Source organism: Plenodomus lingam (assembly GCF_022343315.1).
Source record: "Plenodomus lingam strain CAN1 chromosome Unknown scaffold_20, whole genome shotgun sequence".
NCBI lineage: Eukaryota > Fungi > Ascomycota > Dothideomycetes > Pleosporales > Leptosphaeriaceae > Plenodomus > Plenodomus lingam.
The window spans coordinates 1,816,143-1,835,011 of NW_027093974.1; the positions used below are offsets into that span (position 1 = coordinate 1,816,143).

The 18,869-nt window shown below is 51.8% G+C and overlaps 7 protein-coding genes across 7 annotated transcripts; 3 read left to right on the plus strand and 4 right to left on the minus strand.

Annotated features, from left to right (window-relative positions):
• Positions 1-284: 284 nt before the first annotated feature.
• IAQ61_011609 (mitochondrial 54S ribosomal protein uL22m) lies at positions 285-2,174 on the plus strand. The gene is made up of 3 exons (XM_003844133.2): positions 285-584; positions 741-1,700; positions 1,773-2,174. Exons 1-3 carry the CDS (start codon positions 545-547, stop codon positions 1,910-1,912), a joined length of 1,140 nt encoding a protein of 379 aa, XP_003844181.1. The 5' UTR covers positions 285-544; the 3' UTR covers positions 1,913-2,174.
• Positions 2,175-4,319, minus strand: IAQ61_011610 (uncharacterized protein; the record flags this gene model as incomplete). The annotated part of the gene is made up of 2 exons (XM_003844134.2): positions 2,175-2,852; positions 2,958-4,319. Coding segments are annotated over 2 exons (1,722 nt in total), but the record flags the coding sequence as incomplete, so codon positions are not given.
• A 2,045-nt stretch (positions 4,320-6,364) lies between these two features.
• Positions 6,365-9,872, minus strand: IAQ61_011611 (uncharacterized protein). Its single transcript, XM_066099272.1, has 6 exons — positions 9,702-9,872; positions 9,537-9,637; positions 8,946-9,400; positions 8,142-8,893; positions 7,839-8,083; positions 6,365-7,792 (listed from the first exon to the last, which is right to left on the minus strand). Exons 1-6 carry the CDS (start codon positions 9,765-9,767, stop codon positions 7,339-7,341), a joined length of 2,073 nt encoding a protein of 690 aa, XP_065950791.1. The 5' UTR covers positions 9,768-9,872; the 3' UTR covers positions 6,365-7,338.
• On the minus strand, positions 9,873-11,917 carry IAQ61_011612 (uncharacterized protein; the record flags this gene model as incomplete). Its single annotated transcript, XM_066099273.1, has 4 exons — positions 9,873-10,854; positions 10,983-11,236; positions 11,337-11,397; positions 11,868-11,917. The coding sequence occupies 4 exons, from the start codon at positions 11,915-11,917 to the stop codon at positions 10,656-10,658; spliced, it is 564 nt and encodes a 187-aa protein (XP_065950792.1). The 3' UTR covers positions 9,873-10,655.
• Positions 11,918-13,420: 1,503 nt separating this feature from the next.
• IAQ61_011613 (uncharacterized protein) lies at positions 13,421-15,142 on the plus strand (the record flags this gene model as incomplete). The annotated part of the gene is made up of 1 exon (XM_003844137.2): positions 13,421-15,142. One exon carries the CDS (start codon positions 13,421-13,423, stop codon positions 15,140-15,142), a length of 1,722 nt encoding a protein of 573 aa, XP_003844185.2.
• Positions 15,143-16,009: 867 nt separating this feature from the next.
• IAQ61_011614 (uncharacterized protein) lies at positions 16,010-16,446 on the minus strand (the record flags this gene model as incomplete). Its single annotated transcript, XM_066099274.1, has 2 exons — positions 16,010-16,263; positions 16,392-16,446. 2 exons carry the CDS (start codon positions 16,444-16,446, stop codon positions 16,010-16,012), a joined length of 309 nt encoding a protein of 102 aa, XP_065950793.1.
• A 323-nt stretch (positions 16,447-16,769) lies between these two features.
• IAQ61_011615 (uncharacterized protein) lies at positions 16,770-18,688 on the plus strand. Its single transcript, XM_003844139.2, has 3 exons — positions 16,770-17,216; positions 17,273-18,171; positions 18,225-18,688. The coding sequence occupies exons 1-3, from the start codon at positions 17,133-17,135 to the stop codon at positions 18,487-18,489; spliced, it is 1,248 nt and encodes a 415-aa protein (XP_003844187.2). The 5' UTR covers positions 16,770-17,132; the 3' UTR covers positions 18,490-18,688.
• The last annotated feature ends 181 nt before the right edge of the window (positions 18,689-18,869 follow it).

Below are 18,869 nucleotides of genomic sequence, written 5' to 3' on the forward strand. Positions count from 1 at the left end.
ATAGCCTGGCTTAGCTTAGGGAACGTGGATGGATGGCGGATGACGGAGAGTCGGAGCGGCTAGGAAAAAGCAGGGCGAGCGCCAATGGGTTTGTTGCGGGTTGCGGGAGGAGGAGGGATGAACGTACATATCCGATTCCCTACTATGCGGTATGTAGTATGTAGTACATAGTGTGTACAATCGTATCTACTCTACTGTACCTACTGTTCAATAGGAGGAAGGCCCAGCAAAAGGCCCCTTCCATGCTAGGGCGGCATGCCATGGAAGCCTTCCCCTACCAAGTTCGAAAACGCGCTGGCCGGGGGACGCTTGCTGGCTTGCTGGCTGGCTGGCTGGCTGGCTGGCCAGGTGGCTGGTGGTGGTTGATCAGTCCAGCCACAGCCAAGCCACAGCCAAGCCACAGCCAAGCCACAGTCTATCCCCTGCAACCTTAGCGCTCCAGGGCTGCCCAGCCTCAACTCTGAATTTCCCCAGACACGAACCTCACCTCACCTCGGCCGTCTGCAGCCTCCCCTCCCCACCCATTGCGGCGCCGACCATCACCATGAGCGCCCGAATACCCTCGCGGCGGCTGGCGCAGTCTGGTAGGTTTCTATTACACATTACAGCCCTTCCCCTTCCCCCCACCCCCCACAAAATGGACGTCTTCTCCGCCGCCCTCGCCCCGCTTGCTATGCACCGCACTATTCCACATATTCCACAACGCATTAGAGAGACAATATAGAACTGATATCGCACAGCCCTTGCCGCCGGCCGCCCTCGATCCACCTACTGGGCTACATCAGCAGCCTTCTCCACCACGCCTCGGCGCTCCCAGGACACCAAGGCGAAAGAAGTCCTCAGCCCATTCGAGGACTACCTCGCAAAACAAAGGGCGGCGAAACAGAATGCAAAAAAACCACAGGCGTCCGCCCAGCCCGAAGTGCGGCAGGGAAAGCTCTCTACAAGTCCCACAAACCTCTTCCGCCCAGAGCTCGATGTGCCCGGATGGCGTGAGGACATGACCCCCGAAGAGAAGCAGGCATTACGGGCGCATAAGCGGCAGCGAGCAGAAGAGCTTGCCAAAGAGAAGGAGCGCCAACTTACTTCAATGAATACCGACCCCGCCCCCGGTCAGCGAAGAAGACTGGAGCGCAGACTCATCATCGCCAGCGTGAAGCGTGGTGGTCGCCTGACCAAGGCCCAGAAGATTGCACGCACCGAGCGCCAGAGCCTGTACAGGTCCCATTTCCTCCCCACCTCGGTGAAGAAGATGCAAAAGGTCATAAACCAAGTTGCCGGCAAGAGCGTCTCCGACGCCCTCGTTCAATTGCGCTTCTCGCCGAAGAAGGTGGCGCGCGATATCATCAAGGGTCTCGAGTATGCCCAGAACGAAGCCATTGCAGAGCGGGGAATGGGCCTTTCAGGCGGAAAAGCAGCCTTGGAACGGTGGAAACAACAAAGATCGGACGCGGATCAAAACACCCCACGCGATGTCTGGGATTACAAAACCTCGCCAGAAGACAAGCCAGCAAAGTCTACGGACAAGACTGCGAGAAAGCGCAAGCCGGAGACGATTGAACTCAAGGACGGCACGAAAAAGGTCGTTCAGCCCTGGGATATCTACATTGATCAGGCGTGGGTGGGCCGGGGCCAGACTACCAAGTCAGGAGAGCCCAGGGCGAGAGGTGCCATCAACACATTGAGGCATCGCACAACAAGTACGTAGCCCTTCCTTCTAATCCCCTCCCAATCCATTGCATATGCACAGCAATGCTGACAAAACCCCACAGGCTTTACCTTTTTGCTCAAGGAAGAGAAGACCCGCATGCGCATCTCAGACGAGATCAAGAAGAAGCGGGATAACCGCAAGCTCTGGACTGCACTGACTGACCGACCCATTACTTCGCAACGGCAGTATTGCTTGTGGTGAACACAACAGTGGGTGGTGCTGTGTATGTAGGTGATGTGTATGACTCCCGCCAGCCTGTATCCACTGGCTTGTACAATATACCCTTTTTCAAGGTTCCCATGATATTTTGAACACGCGACTGTATCCACACGCTTTCAATGCTCCCAGAAGTCCAATATTCTCTGTAGTGACTGCAGATGCAGCAAGTGGTAAGCCCCAAAAACGAAAATAGCATCTAGACATGCTTCAACCTGGAGATTTTGAACAAATTTATACACCGCATGCAGCACTCCGAAAGAGAAAAGAAATCAGATGTGGAAAAATGCGTTCTCGTCAGCTAGGAGATATATACCGAACCCATCCGTTTCCCATTGCCCTCATCTCACCGCCGCTCGAAATCCCCGCATTCCCAAAAAAAACTTTTCCCGCACATCACAAGCGTACAAACAATGAGCGGCAAAACATGCCCCCAGAAGAGGAAAGAGAGCAAAAAACAACAACGCCAGCGCTATGCAATCAATCTCCTTCCACATCCGCATCCCCACGAACCCTCCTAGCCGAGCAAAGGAGAAAAAGGAACCGCCCAGGAAAAATTGAGAATTCAAATAGCATCGAACCCCTTCTCCCCCACCACCGCACTTGCCTGCAACATATCCACCATACCCCTAACACTCCACGCAATCTGACTAGCCTCAACCGTCATCTTAACCTTTTGCGTCAGCGCATCGACCAGGCCGTCAATCTCCTCGCTGCGGCCCAACTGATCGGCATACAAATCGAGCACGACGAGGGCGACATCCGTCGTCAGCCGGGTGATGCGGTAGTCTGAGATGTTTTTGATGAGCCAGCGGAGGATGGGCTGGAGGGTGGCTTCGTCGCGGTTCTTGAGGGCGGCGCGGAGGGCGGAGCGGTGGGTTAGGGCGGTGAGGAGGGTGAGGGACTGGGCGCGGGCGTTGGAGTCCTGTGGGGTTGGGGGGGGGAGTGGTTAGTGTACTGTTGGGTGAAAGAGGGGGGCTTTGTTGGATTCTCTATACTGATATGAGGGAAGAAGGCTGGTGAGTCTTACCTTTGTTTCCAAGACCATGTCCAATGCTTTCGAGTATTGTCCTGCCCGTAGCGCATGCGCCCATGGTAGACCTTGGTTTATTCTTCCCCTTGCGTTACCCTCGATGACGATGTCGGCTGTTTCGCCGGTGAAATCTTTGCCGCGAAGACGCTTTTCCCAGCCCTTGCCTCGTTTGCGCTTCTTGCTTCGATCGTATTCTTCAATCTTGCCTTCCATCAGGGCTTTCATTTCCTTTTCTCTTTCGCGAGCTTGGGCCTTTTGTTCGCCGGAGAGATGGGTCTTGATGGACAAGAGTCCGGATTGCATACCCACGGCGATGTGCTTGTCTTCTTTGGCGGATGGGATCACGCTCAAAGAGAGGATGGGGGAGGGGTATTTCAGGCCACTGACTACGTTCCAGCCGGTTGTCTCGAAGATTTTGACATGGCCGTCCAAGCCACCAGATAGAAGCCTTTCGCCGTTATTAGCGAGCGAGAGTGCAGTGACTGTCTTTTGGTGATTGCGCAACATGTGGATAGGTTTCGCAGCCACAATGTCGAGAACGCTAATGACGTTGTCGCTTGTAGCTAGCACAGCGGTTCCAGAAGGCATGGGCAACACAGCCTCAATAGGAGCTGCATGCTTGAACACCATGACTGCTTTTCCACCTGCTCTTGAATCCCATAGGCGTACCGTCTGATCATAACTTCCCGACACCAACAGCCCACTTTGCGCTGGCATGAACGAACCACAGCGCACGTAATCTTGATGTCCATCAAACTTCATGACACTCTTGTCGCTCGGTAGATCCCACAAACGCACCGTCCTGTCGTCGGAACAACTCATCAGATCGGTCAATTCGGTTGGATGCCATTGCGTGACCCAAACCGGCTGCTTGTGTTCTTTCCATGTCTTCAAGATAGCCCTGCTCTTTACATCGAATGCCTGAATCGCACCGCTGTCTCCTCCCGCTACCAAAATGCGCCCATCACGCCTGATATGTCCTGAATGCGCAACATCATCCACATTGAAGCGCGAGATGGTCTTTACAACTTTGCGCGTCTTTGACGAGAATATCTGCACGCGTGGCCCAGTAGTCACCGCGAACAGTTCTTGGGCCGCAGAAAGCGCATTGGAGGTTGGTGCAGGCGGTATCGAAATAGAGGTTACGGGCGACGAGTGCTGCGAAGGGTCGAGACGGAGCTCCGAGGTGAAGGAATTCCAGTATTTTTGCTCTGATGTGAGGGTAGAGGGGCCCTTTGGCAGCTTAAGAGGCTGCACTAGTTGGACTTCGGCCGCCATTGCGAGGATGTGGTGAGTTGAGTGGTTGGCGTAGAGCTTGCGTTGCGGTGGTGGACGTCGTCTCGCGATGCGCTGCGATGACTTTTTTTGTGGAGCATTTGAGCATTTGGGATAGCATGGCGCTAGCCGGAGCGGGAATGATCACCCCCACTGGTATTTGCTCTACACCACACATCACTAGGGACAAACAACAAAAGTTCATCAAACAGTTTTCCATGATATAGACAGGCCCTTTGAGTTTTCGTCTGTATCATGTTAAAGAAGTCGATATACTGTAGCCATACAGCAGTTATGGCCCATGTTGTGCATAGGCAAAAAAGCTCACGCTTCGCCTCCTGGAACGTCAACTCCAAGGCAGCATCATCATCTGTCATTCAGATATCCCTTTGTAGATCTCATACACAGTTCGCGAGGATGTATTATTGATTAATTGCATCACACAAACTCAAGTCGTCGTCCATAGTATCACGCGATATCATGGCTAACGACTCAGTAAACCGTAAGCACCAATCTCTTCGGTTTCACTGCTCTGGAAGATTATGGATCATGTACCGCAAGCGATACTACCCATTTCCAGAATAAGCTATGGACCCTTCTGGATTGGGCGGCAAGCTAATTCATGACTATTCATCCTCCAGGCTTTGACACGTCCAAGGCAATCTCATTACCAGGAACGTTTGAATTATGACTCCCACAAAGACGATACTGTTAAAATAGCATCGAAGGCACATCCAGCGAGTCTCCCTACTTCCCAGCATGACGCGATTGCCCCGTCCAACCACAATCTCAAGCTCAACGACTTCACCAGAATAGCTAGGTGCCCTTCATGATATCTCCTCAAGTCAGATACGTTCTGGAGGTCGACAGTATGTCCTCTAAGCTTCGCCTCACGCACCCATCCACCACAAATCCCGTCTGTCCCCCCCAAACCCTCTCCAAAACCCAGTAAATATATCGAACTCCCCCACCCGCCATTTGCTGACCCACACCCAATTCGAAATCGGGTGCCCACCCGTCATGTCAACCCAAATATCCTATGATAGTTAGCAAGGGGAAAAGGCAGTGAACTCACAAGTTGCGACTGATGCCCACCCAGGATAAGGCGAGGTTCGTTTGATAGCAGAATTGGGGATATCTGGTTATTTAAACGTGTGTTGGGTGTCGTGTTAATGGATTAGGGTGCGTCATGCGCGACAAACGGGCTGTTCTTGAGCCTGTCGATTTCACTGAGAGGTGGTATATGGTATGTCTTGTAGATTCGACCGCGACGCTAATGACTCACTTCAAATCCGATGCTCTAGTGTACGCCAAAACCTATGCACCCAGCTCTCCAAGACAGCGCTTAGATACCAGCACATTTTGAAGCGAGCCTGTCTGTATACCGCTACCGCGATTTTTGCGCCTTAGCACACTGATTCACTACCTCTCATCTCGATCTTGTTATCTGACAACGACAGACCGGTTGATCAAGAGATTGAAAGCCCATATGTTGTTTCTCTAGCTATTAGTGCAGAGCTCGCCAGTATAGCAGTGGTGCAATGCCTCATCAAGCCAGAATCGCAACTTGTGAACAGGCTGACAGAGCCGAAGCTACAAGGCACCGATTGATGAAATCTCTTGTCACTGATTCTGGAACACGGATTAGATATACCATGCGCATGTAGGTATATACATTCCCGATATGCATCGTATAAATCATAGCATTATCACACCTAGAGTCCCTTGAGCGGAACCGTCAAATTCACCTCACATACACTGGTTATGGTGGCAAAAGATCTCAAATCAAAGCATCACGGTGACATTGCTCATCTTGACCGGATATAATCATCCGTGAGATTCGGGCTCGATTCTGATTTTGTTCAAGAGGCTATCAGAGATGGCGCATTACACTTTCCTGGAGAAGGGAAACCTCTCTTCCTCACCTCGTGATGCACATTACAAACCCCATAATTCACCCTGCGAGCAGACTCCTGTCCCTACAATCTCTTGCAAACCACTTTTTCCCAAAGTTCTTCTTCTTTGTCTTTGGAAACACTACTCCCATCTCACCATCATCGCAATATCCAGATCCCCATCCCCATCCCCATCCATACCGATAACAACCCACCACACCCCTAAACCAACCCCCAAACCATCAGAACAGTATTATCACACACTTACACAAATCCTCAACGCACAATTCCCTCCACACCGGGAACAACCCATTTATCCCCCCCGCACCTAATCCTGCTTGAGTCAGAAGCAGGAATTGCGCGGGCCGAAGCGGATATGGAATGTTGAGAGTGCGTTGATAAGGCCGGTGATTTGTGGATTTTCTAGTGTGGAGTGCAGGAAGGAGCGTATATGTATGCGCCAGTTCCTAGTTGTAGAGGAGGGAGGTGTAGAAGGGCTGTGTGTGTGTGTGTGTGTGTGTGTGTGTGTGTGTGTGGGATATGTGAAATCCTGATGGTGTTTTGCACGGGTTTGGGGTTGAGCAGGTGCCTCGAGCGCAGTGCACACATTTGATATTTGAAGAACGATAAGGGGTAACAAGGCTTGCGATTTCAATCCGTCGATGTTTCTGCTTGATCGGGAATATAACCTATTTCCAACCAAGTGGACCACTGGTGTTGCAAAAGGTCTGTTGCCCTGGGTACCAACTTTCAAGGCTCAAGAATAGTGATTGTGTTTTGTCCATCCAACTCATCTACAAGTTCCTCCATGGCTAATGTACTTCTGAGAGGGGGAGGGAGTGAAGAATTCTCTCGCATACAGAAGCTCAAGGGATAATTCTTCATAGGACAAGGGAGATATGGAGACATGGTGTCCATATGTCAAGTGTGACGGGAGCGAAAGAGGGCAAACAAGGCCGTTTCTGAATCCCTAGTCTCAAGGACTGTTTCGAGGGAGAGTATTGTGCAGGTCATCGCGTGCAGGGCTAATATGTCCCAGAGTTGTCCTGCTCCATTTTCAATTTCTTTGCGTGGAGAGCCCTTCCCCGGACTTGGATTTTGAATTGAAATTTCTTCGGAAATGCATGAGAAGACTTTCATGCGGCAAGAGATCATCCATTCGGCCCGGAATCTGCTATAAGTATCAGGCAAAACAGACAAAACTGCGTCTACTTCGTCGCACCAAGGTCCCATGTAGGATCCAGAATATCAGCATTGAACCAATCCAGTGAAGGCTGCGACTGGAACAATTGCCACATCATGTCGTCGTTCCATGATGATGGCAAAGTTTCACCGACATCACTGTTCGGGATGTTGGCGTCTGTGCCATTGAGTGTTGTGTCAAAGGTCATTGCGTGCGGCTCTGCGCTAGTATGTGCCGTGCACCCTGTCGACAATGGTTGCGCTTGCCCATTGAAGCTGGTGAGCTGTACTAGAGGCTTACAAAGGCCCAATAATGTCGTACACAATCTATGCAGCCGGTTGACGAACTTGTTCTCGGTGACTAGTTTGGAAATGCCGTTGGTGACATCTTGTAGCAGCTCGAAGTCTTGAGCATCAGAAGTGCCGACAACGTTGCAGAACACGACGAAAAATGGACACAAAGGGTACGACAGTATGGTCCTACCAAACGTTAAGGATGCCTTACGCGGTAAAGACTATTACATACCAAGCCAGGTAGGGGTCGTAGCCTTCAATAAAGTGTCCCAGTTTCTTCCCAAGCTCTTGGATGGCTATGACACACTCGAGTGCCTTTCGGGCACTCTGAAGACACTCTTCCCTCTCCGAAGGATTCGTTGTGCATGAAGGACTAAGTCGATGAACAGAGGTCAAGGTCGAAAAGTACTTGAACTCAAGGCATTTCCAATGAAGGAGGATATCTAGTCGAGCTTCGATCAGCTTTGTCGGTCGCTCCTGATCCAGTTAGTTTTATAAGAAGAACGACAGCCATATAGTAACACTGCATAATCACCTTAGTCATGAGCTCGTATATCCTAATCATCTCAGCCCGCAACCAAGTCACATCCTCCTTCAATGTTGATATCGGCCGCTTTTGTGGGGCTTCCAATGTAAGATCCAACAACTTGTTGTGGACTGGAACCATTTCCATGGCCATGATCTCGAATATACTCATTGGATTTGTCAAGTCGAAGTGTTTTTTGAGCAAAGCTGACGGAGTGACGTGGAGTGGGGGTAGAGACCTAGGTCGTAAAAGAAGGAGGCTCATGACACTGTCAAACTGCGAACACCATGCTACAACGGCATGGATGTCTTCTGTAAACTCATTGGGTGGATCGTCCAGGCGAACAGTGTGGTAACCTAACGCAACAATAGTGCGTGACGCGTGTGATGAGAGCTCCCAACAACTAGCTGGGTTGCCTATGATCTGCATCATCATAGCCCCTGTTATGAGGGCCTGAACAAGGAGCAATGACGGGGCTGTCAAGAAACTGACGCTGTCTAGGGCCGTGAGTGCTGCGGTGAGATGCTCGTACTCGAGTTGTCTGATATGCTTCTGGACCGCTGGACTTTTGGGACCCTGTAATGTGCTGGCATAGAGTACTACAGCAGCTTTGAAATGAATGATGACTTTGTACAAGTTCAACGTTTTTTCATCTGCGGTACCTTCCATCAAATTAAGAGCGATACGCTCGACTGCTTTTGGCGGAATGTGATCGAGAGTATGGAACTGTACAGACAGATCATCGTGGGCTTTGGTCTCCGCTAGGGGGATTTTATTAGACCGCTAACGTGAGGCGAGCGAATGTAGACTTACTGCCCAGGATAACATTGAGGATCTCGCCTTGTGACAAGTCTGTTCGAATGTACATGGACTTATCAAAGGTACTTCGGTCCGTGATCGCTGGGACAGGAGCATGCGATAGATGATCGACGAACGAAATCGCCGTCTCAAGCACAGAACGTTGGTGACTAGAGAGAAGGCCATTGGTTGACAGTTCTCTACTGATGAGATGTCTGGCTTCGTGTGCTGATTGTTGCGTCACATCAACTTCTGGGGTAGACGCTGGAGCCAGACCCTCAGCCAAGCTCACAGTACGCTGTCTCTTAGCTGGACGTTCGGGCGAGGTGATGCCAACGGTAGTGGACACTTGCCCGGCCCTTTCCTCCCCGGCCCTTTCCTCTGGAACGACGCTTGGAGTGCGTTGTGTGCTAAGCACCGAGTGTTCTAGGCTTGAAAGTCTCTGTACAAGCGCTTGTATCTTGTCATCGCTGACACATGTCAGTTTTTGATAGTTTTACCTTGAAGAGGCATCAAGCTCGCTCATCTTTGGAGCACGTCCGGATGTGCATACGGTACGAGTATAATCTAGCCGCGTCCGGCTTAACTGACACGAAGCAAACTTACGTTCGAACCTTCGGGCGTGGCGGCCGCTTGTGTCTGTTGCGAAGGCATTCAGCTTTCGTAGCTACACAACTGGAGCATGGGTCTTGGCGATCGCATTTGACCTATAGTTGGGTGAGTTGATGTGGATCGCCTGGGTGTTCCGACGACTTAGGTAGAGCACTGTACCTTTCGGGCATGGCATAGGTCGCATGCCGGCACACCTCCATGGGCACTCCAATTTTCTTCTGGCATTTACTAATTAATGCCGGCAACTTTGCGTAGCGACAGAGAGGCTCCTCGGACATCCACAGTCGTCATAGTAAGAGAGACTCTGAGAGAGGAGGGTGAAAGTTTCGGAGAATCGGGTACATTCTTATCCGAGATTCGGAAGTCTTGGCACACGGTCTCTGTGGCGGTACATAGGTTCTGCCTACACGGTATACGAATAGTACACCACTTGAGCATACGATCCACTTGTAACTACACGTAGAACATACGCACTGGTTGCTCTATCCTGGAATTCGATCGAGTCACTGGTAATAGACAGGTCATGCGACTCCATTCTGCACATGTGCCCATGGCGTGGATCCAAGTCGTCTAATAGAGTGTCTACCACACCTTTCATCCTTGGTCCACCAATCCTACTCTCCATCTCCAGAAAAACAAAGTGTGGCCCACGATGAAACTGCAAGAGGAAAATGATCGATCCCACATGCGCTCCCCACGGCTACTCCCGGCGCACCAACCAAACCGAGCATTAGCTCCCACCCGAACAACGATTCCATCAAGGACGCCTGGCTCAAGTATAATGTGCCTGGGTAGATGCATGTCATCCATCGGCTCTGTGATTACGATAAGAAAATCTCGGCGCCTTGTCATGGAAGACAAGTATGTAGGTTAGTTGGGAATTCCGACAGGCAACGTCTGTCGCAAGGCTATGGTAACGTGGGATGTTAGTTCATCTCATGTCACAAAAGATACCTAAGCATGAGCGCGTGTTGTCGCACAGATTTGCACCAGAATCATCCCGTCGAGTACTGCCGCGCAGTTGAGAGCTGCATGGGAGAGCGTCGGGGAATTAGAATCAGAGCCGCAAAAACAGAGCTTGACAAGGATTGAAAGTCTTGGGTAATTATTAGGTCATGGTACCGTAGCGGCGGAGAGGAGTTCGGAGTTTGGATGAACGACGCCCACGCCATGTGGGACGGGAGGAACGATTGTGGGTGGCGAAAGTCGTAACCAGGGGGGTACTCTGAGCTTGGTGGAAGTGGCACAGCCCATTTGCGAGTACTGGAAGTGTAATGCGGTTACGACAACGTGGGATGACGATGGATTTCTGCTGGGAGACGGTGAGGGTTAGGTCTGGATCCCACTTGATTACCTGTACGGTTGCGAATAGAGTTGAGAAGTTGTGAAATTCTTGCTCGGCCGAAGGGGTGAGCCATTTCGAGGCCATTCAAAGGTTACACAAACCTTGAAAAGGCCAGCCAGTGTGAAGGAATCTTGTATAAGGTTTGCCGTGCCTGACTCACAAGAACCGTCCCAATCGAGGGTGAGATATGGCTACTAGATTGAAGATGCTGGATGCGGGTGAGGCTGCGATGGTTGGATGCGTCACTCACCAATGAAGTCGAACGCGCTTTTCCCCATTGAGCACTGGATGCAGATGGAGTGGACGTCGTGTAGAGCGAACAGCAATGCAGACATATTGCTCCATGGTCCTAGACATAGTCTAACAAAGTAAATCTGGCTATATGCCGGATAGCTGAATGGCAAAACCCGTGCACACCACACCTAGGAGTACACATGATGCAGACGTACAGTACCTAGCAACGGTCTGCTACGTCGCCATCCGTGACCGCTTTGTGGCCGTCGGCTATGTCTGTTAGCAAAGAGAAAGGGTGGACCTAGTAGTACTAGTAGTGGTAGTAGTAGTGGTAGTAGTAGTAGTAGTAGGAGGAGGAGGAGGAGGAGGAGGTGGACACGGACACGGCCACGGACATGAGATGCAATCGTGATTCGTCTTGCCGCAAATAACATTCGCCACGATTGCAAGTTTGGGTGGTGACCTCGGTGCGTTCCCAGAAGGGTAAATTTCTTTGGTGAGGGCGTGTGGGTGCGGTGAGGTTGAGGCGCTGTGGCAGGAGTGGCCAATCAAGGACATGCATTTGACACAGCGTGGGGGGTCATCCGAACATCGCGATAAGCAGGTGCGGCCAGCGTCGATGCCGTGTGGTTAGAGCAGTACGGCACTGTACCTCTTACACCAAGGGGGGGCAATCTACTACCCAACAGCCCAAAACAAGGGGCTTTTCGGGTGCTGCTGCTCATTCGACGTCTGCATGTACCTACAGCAGGTAGACTGCCCTTTGGAGACGGAAACGCAGTGTGTCGTAGGTCATCGTGATGATGGTGTTTTGCAGTCACAGGCAACGCTGCTGGACCACGATTCCTCTGACGAAGGCGTGTTACAAATGGTCTGGACCTTTGAAGGCGTGTTTACAAATGGCCTGAATGCTGGGCTCGTGTGGGGTTCCCTTGCCCGCTCTCTCAACGGGCCTGGAGACGCGCGCATAGGAAATGCTGGGCGTGCCTGTATGTACTGTGGAGGTATACCTCTTGTACTGCCTCTCCTGGGCCGATAGCGCATTGGCGCAGGGGTGGGGGCCAAAGGAGGGGGGGGGGGCGGGTAAGGGGGGACAGAAGTACAGTATCTATCAATGAGGTAAACGAGCTCACAGCCTGCCTTGGGTCCTACGTGGACATTAGGATCAGTGTCCATCATACACAGTACATCCAACGCATAGGGGGCTGCGGCTGCTATCCTGCCTGCGACAAGGACAGATCACATGCGACGACGATAGAACAGAGATGGATGATAGGACCCAACTTCCCTCAGGCACGCAATCGGAACAACGGGTTGGCCTGCGGCGAGGGGCTTTCAAGGGAGTGGCTTGCTGGGCGCTCCCACGCGACCCCTGCCATTGGCGCATTTGCTGGGAGACAATCCGCATCCCCATGCCTAACTCTTATCTTTCACTTGGAAAGTCTCGAGAGCTCTTCCAAGCTTCCAAGCTTTCTGCCTTTCCTAGGTGGCCCGCCGGCCACCACACCAACCCCCAACTCCAGCTTTCAGCATGCCATCCACCCTATTGTATGTACATACAAGTCCTGCTGGGGCCTGCCCACCCCATTGACATCAAACAACAGGGTTGACCTTGCCCGGCGCGGAAGCGGATCCGCGGCCCAATAAACCAAAAAAAAAAAAAAAAAGAGGCCCCCGTCTGACTCTCCCTGTTGCCCTGACGGTGAACGCAGAACGGGCTCCCTGCAATCCCCACCCAAGACCTACCGCGTACCTACCGTACCTACCGTACCTACCGTACCTACCGTACCTACCGTACCTACCTTCCGTAGGGTGAGAGTCCGAGAGTATACATACCTATCAACCACCCACGGCCCTGCTCTGCCCTGCCCCGCCCTGCCTCCAAAACAAAACCTCCCCACGGCCGCCTCCACGTCGACCGCTCCTTTTTCCCATTGTGCAACCTCTCTTTTCGGATGCTCCCGCGTGCCCCAACCCGCTGGTTCTGACCGAGAGAGCCCATGCTTGCTTATCTTGTGCGTCGCCCGCCAACTTGGTGACTTGCTTGTTCCCGTATATTACTATTACTGGAGCGGAAGCCTCGTGTCCCTCCAGCCCTCTGTCCGATTGTTGATAATTGCTCACCCCAAGGCTCCTGGCTGGGTCTCGCCTTCTGCACCAGTTCGCTCCTTCCAAACCACCCCCCTCACCTTTCCCCCTTCCCCCCCCCCCCCCCCATCATCGCTCCTTCTTCGGCCTTCCATGAGCCGCTCAGATCCCCCGCAACCACGCCACCACCACCGCCCTCGGTCCACTCCTGATGTTCCCTAGCAACAGCCAGGCCCTTGTCTCACCGCCTGGAAAGACTGCGCCTTGTGAAGAGACACAGCTCCCTCGTGGAGAGTGTAGCTTCATACTCCCCGAGTCAGAGGCCGGCAATGGCACCCGCCAGCGCTGTTCTTGCAGGAGCTTCTACCCAGATCCCCTGCTGCGCTCTCGCTGTGGTTGTGGCCACCAGGCGTGGAACCATGAGGCCCAGCCCCTCGCCACAGTGTCCATGGAAGACTATCTGCAGGCTGTCGAGCAAATGAAGCAGCTGAAGCAGCAAGTCAAGCGCTTCGAGAATCTGGAACACACTCTGAAGCAAGAGCTGTTCAAGGAGAGAATGGCGCGAGAGGAGCTTATTCGCACCAATACGAGGATCCAGGCTCGAATGTATGAGAACATGCATTTTCTCAAGATATCCATGGATGACAGAGTCGAGGCCGTGGTGGACAGAACAACCGAGCTCAGTGACCAGGTCAAGGCGCAAGGCGAGCGGCTGATCATGGTGGACGAGTTCAGTATGGAACTGGAGAACAGGCTGGATCTTGTAGAGCAGCGTGAAGGCATCTCAAGAGACACAACACCCATCGGATCGACGCCCAGAGCACGCACGTCAACGCCCAAAACACCGCCTGTGCCACAGCCCCCACTGCTTATGCAATCCCAACAAAACACCCTCGGCCAACTGCCGATTCGTACTGATAAAAAGTATGCCATGTCGTGGTGTGTCAGGGTGATATTCGTGCCACGAAAATCTCTGAGGTTGGCGTACGACCCGGATAGCAACGCCTACAAGCGATGTGCGTCTCGGAATCTCCAGCAAAATCTCGAATTTCCAAGTCAAGATAGCTCATGCTTTGCAAATCGTATCGAGACTGCTTTCAAAGGCCTCCTCCGGGGACGTCCATGGATGCCAATGACAGGTCATCGCCCAGCAGATGAGCCTTTTGGTCGCATGGCGCTCACTCTCCTACCCCCAGACCTCATCCATCGCAACGTCTGGGATTACCCATTTCTCGAGGATCACTGTATTGCACACGACAAGATGCAAGGAGACGTTCTATACATCACACTACAATATGAAGACGTCACCTGGAATGAGATTCGGTTCCTTCCAGCGGTGAACAATATTGATGAGTCGTGTTGGGATCACGACGAAGAGCTTGATGGCACTGCCAAGTACAAGAGTCTGGATTCAGAGATCATGTATGATTTCCAGGACCCTCCTCCAACCTATTCATCTCGAACTCACTCGATGGACGACAGAGCGATTTCCAAGTTAGATGTGCTTGCCGATTCCGCTGCCATGTTGAGGCCCATCGAACGTGTACCCACCCAATCATCCGTTACTTCGGCCAGACAAAGTCCGATGAGCTCCATGCGACGTACACCAACGCAATCGTCAAGCCACTCGAGTCAGCCTCGTTTTCCTTCTGAGCGTAGCAGTCTTCGCAGCTTTGACACCGAGACTACAGATGACGAACATCGCGACAAGAAACCTAAGCTCAGGGCGAAGCAAAGTATGCCCAGTGTGAACGGCAACGGCCAGACACAGCAACCAATGTATGTCTCTGGTCGCTCAAAGCGAAAGATGCCAGTGCGTGAAAAGGGTCCCAAAGAGCCGCTCCACTTTAGCGTCTCCAACGTGGCCAAGTGGCGACCGAACCTGCTTCATCCTCACTCTTCCAAGGGGAAAGAGGTTGCGCATGATCCCTAGCCTTTTCTATGCTCCAACGCATTCTCCTGCTTTTTTTCACTGTTTCCCATCAGCTATTTTTAAAGGCGTTCACGAGTAAAAAGCTCATTTTCTAGGATACCCATGAACATTACCTCTTGCCACTTTTCAGAGCAGCTTTTCAAGTGTATCAGACCTGCTTCTTTTGTGAAGCCGTCTCCTTGTCACGTCCATTCCACTATTGATCGTTTTTTCAATCTCGTTTTAGTCGCAAATCATAGACAGCCCGTGAGAGATGGCGACTGAGCTTACAGCTTGTCGGCACTCTGTGTAAGTGTAACAATCAACAAGATACATCATTTCAGATTTGCTTTCTGGACTACATTGCGTTCCCGCTATAGCTTCATACCTAAAGTGTGTTGAAATAAAGTAAATGCTGGATACAAGAGCAGAGAAAGCTCGGAGCGGGACCCATTAGCTTCCGGATGCACATCATCAGGGCACGTACCTCCAAAACATAGATGACATTCTTGTTCATCAGCTCCAGCTTCTACACCTTGGATACAAACCCATCGATGTCGGCTCAATCCCCTTGAAGCATCTGTGTCGTGCCTTGCCTTATCATCCTTTGATGCAGCTCTCACCAAACGACTGCATCCATCCTTGCACTTGGGAATCTACCGAACCACTCATCATGCTTTCCTATCAGCTAGGAATTAGCTGTCACACAAGAGCTAGTCCTGCATTGACTAGGTCTCGTTATCGTGCAACATTCTTGGGAAACGGAGAGATACGAGCCTGATCCTGCGCCTTCCCTGCGATGGGTGAGCACGCGTGGGATATGTAGCACGAATTGCACCGGTACGTCTTAGCAACGGCGGCTGTGCTGACTTTTCTGTACTCTATGTACTACTGTAATCTACACATGGGAGCTTGCAACCGACATGTGAGCTTACCTAGCGACTCTATCACATCCCCAGCCGCACCCGCCACCCAACTTATCTTGAAACGCTGTTCATTGCCCAGCAAGCCGTCGTTCAACGGGTCCCCTGGCGTCATTTTGACAGATGTATTGAAAACCTGCATCACCTGAAAGCTAGCTATGGCTATGTCGCCCATGAAAGATCTCGGACTTGATAAAGACGGTCTCGAACACACGGCCTCTAATACATCTTCTAGTCACGGGAACGTCTATTTCTTTCAGAGGTATACATCCCTTTCAACTGGTCATTGATAATCGCAGGAGAAATAAGAAATAGGGGGTGGAGTTGACAGCGCAGAATGTGAGTACTGAGAAGCTCAGAGATGGTCCAAGGAACAAGGAGTTCAGGTGGTTCTTGTGACATGGTGCTTGATTTGTTACCGCTAACGGCCAGTCGCCATTCCACACATCTTGGGGAAAAGGCGTGGCACTGGCAAAGCAACGTCTCCTTGGTACAATGCGAGTTCCTGCTATATCCAACGAGCTCCAATGTTTGTAGCGGGGGAAACAGCAACCCTCATCGGGACAAGCCCCTGCAGCACGGCCCCTGGAAGCCTGACAGAGTCACGCGTCACAGTCATCCGAACTTGGCGAAGAGCCAAAGACATTTTACATACTCGAGGAACAGTCTCACGGTGTGGAATTCTGCAGGGAAGCTTGGGAAACGAAGTTCAGGTCCTCATCTGCGGACTCTTGTTTCACAATGAAATCGGCCATTTCGAGGATTCAATGTCGCTGCAGGTCAGAGCCGAATCGTGGGGCAGACGCGCCAGTATCTTAGCGCTAAAGTCGGTCGGATGCCTATCTTATCGCCGAGGCAGATCGTCACTCGTCACCCTTCACCCCAGCCTCACGCGCCTCACTCAATCAGTCAGTCATCACGGGTCGCAGCTTGAAGCTGCCTAGTACCTTTCTGTCCTGCTGCTATCTATAAGCTCCCTTCTACCTGTGACTTCTTGCAACATATTCCATCACCTCTCTTTGTCGTTTTGCGAGCTGCTGCACCATTCAGCCCGTGAGAGCTCCGCTGGAGCTTGCCTTATCTCCAACATGGCAGTCAAAGCCGCCGTCCCGTTTCTGGTGGCTATGATGCTGCTGACAGGTGTTTGCAACACGTTGTTGACCAAGTATCAGGTATATGAGGCCTTTGTGTAAGGGATCGAAGCTCCCCGACTGACCATGGCGACCAGGACATGCAATGCATCAAGAACTGCGACGCGCCTAGTCCCAAGTACCGCGAACACTTCGAGCAGCCCGTTCTGCAGACACTCCAGATGTTCGTTGGCGAGATGGGCTGTTGGCTCGTTATTGGCTTATTCTCCCTTTATCAGCGCTATGCCAGCCGTCGGGCTGGCTACGAACCCATCCCGGATAGCGAGGGTACTGGCATCAACACACCGGGATCCGACGTGACCGAGACTGGCGAGATTGCCAACCCCCTGAAACCTGCACACCCAGACGATGAGGGCAGGATACCGTTGACTGGTCGCAGCATCTTTCTGTTGGCTCTCCCAGCATGTTGCGACATCGCTGGTACTACGCTCATGAACGTGGGTTTGCTTTTCGTAGCTGCCAGTATCTACCAGATGACTCGAGGAGCACTCGTGTTGTTTGTCGGACTCTTTAGCGTGTGGTTCCTGAAACGTCATCTCGGAGCATACAAGTGGTTCTCGCTCTTCGTCGTTGTTACCGGTGTTGCGATTGTCGGACTCGCAGGCGCCATCACCCGTGATGACAAGGCGACTCCTGGACATCAATCTCTCCACGATACCACTGCTGGTCCAGTCAGACAGCAGGCTCTTTCACAGGCTGCCATGACGATTATTGGTGTGATGCTCATCGCTGGTGCTCAGATCTTCACTGCGACACAGTTCGTGCTGGAGGAGAGGATCATGGAGAAGTATGCGATGGAGCCTATCAAGGTGGTTGGCTGGGAAGGCATTTTTGGATTCAGCGTTACGCTCATTGGCATGATCATCTTGCACTTTGCGATTGGTACCGGGTACTTCAACGCCAGAGAGGGATTCTACCAGATGACACACTACCGCGCCATTGCCGTTTCTTCGGTGCTTATTATGATCAGCATTGGGTATGTTCCTCATCTATCCGAGTTTCTTAGATTGCATACTAACAGTATCACAGTGGCTTCAATTTCTTCGGCCTGTCAGTCACCCGCACCGTGTCTGCAACCTCGCGCTCCACCATCGACACATGCCGTACTCTCTTCATTTGGATTGTCTCGCTCGGTCTTGGCTGGGAAACTTTCAAATGGCTGCAAGTGTTAGGGTTCGCGCTGTTGGTCTATGGAACGTTCTTGTTCAATGACTTGATCAGGCCCCCGCTAAAGTCGTGGGTCGAGAGGAAACCGGAGCCTTTGTTGCCTGAGGCTCCAATTGAGCATCTCTAGAGGAGATGTGAAGATAGTTAGAGATGGCATGTGGGTACAGATTGTTGGAGGTATTTGTGAGGAGTACGTGTTTGATTCGCGATGCATTGATGGCGTTTCCACTGGGTACATTTGTAAGAAATTGTTTCAAGCGTGTCTCGCATTAGAATTGAATGTGCATTCCATATATTGTTTTGTCTTGCGCCCATTTATACAGTCCGTGGAGGATGGGAGTGATTGAATTTGATGTTCCTACGAGTTGTGGCGCTCGGCGAATTTAGTGCTGTGGCTGGTGCAGTTAGCGCAGCCCGCAGTCTTGGCCACTCGCTTAGGGTCGTTGGTATTTCGACACCCACGAACTCGACGATAACGACGACAATACGGACAAGCCGACTTTCTGA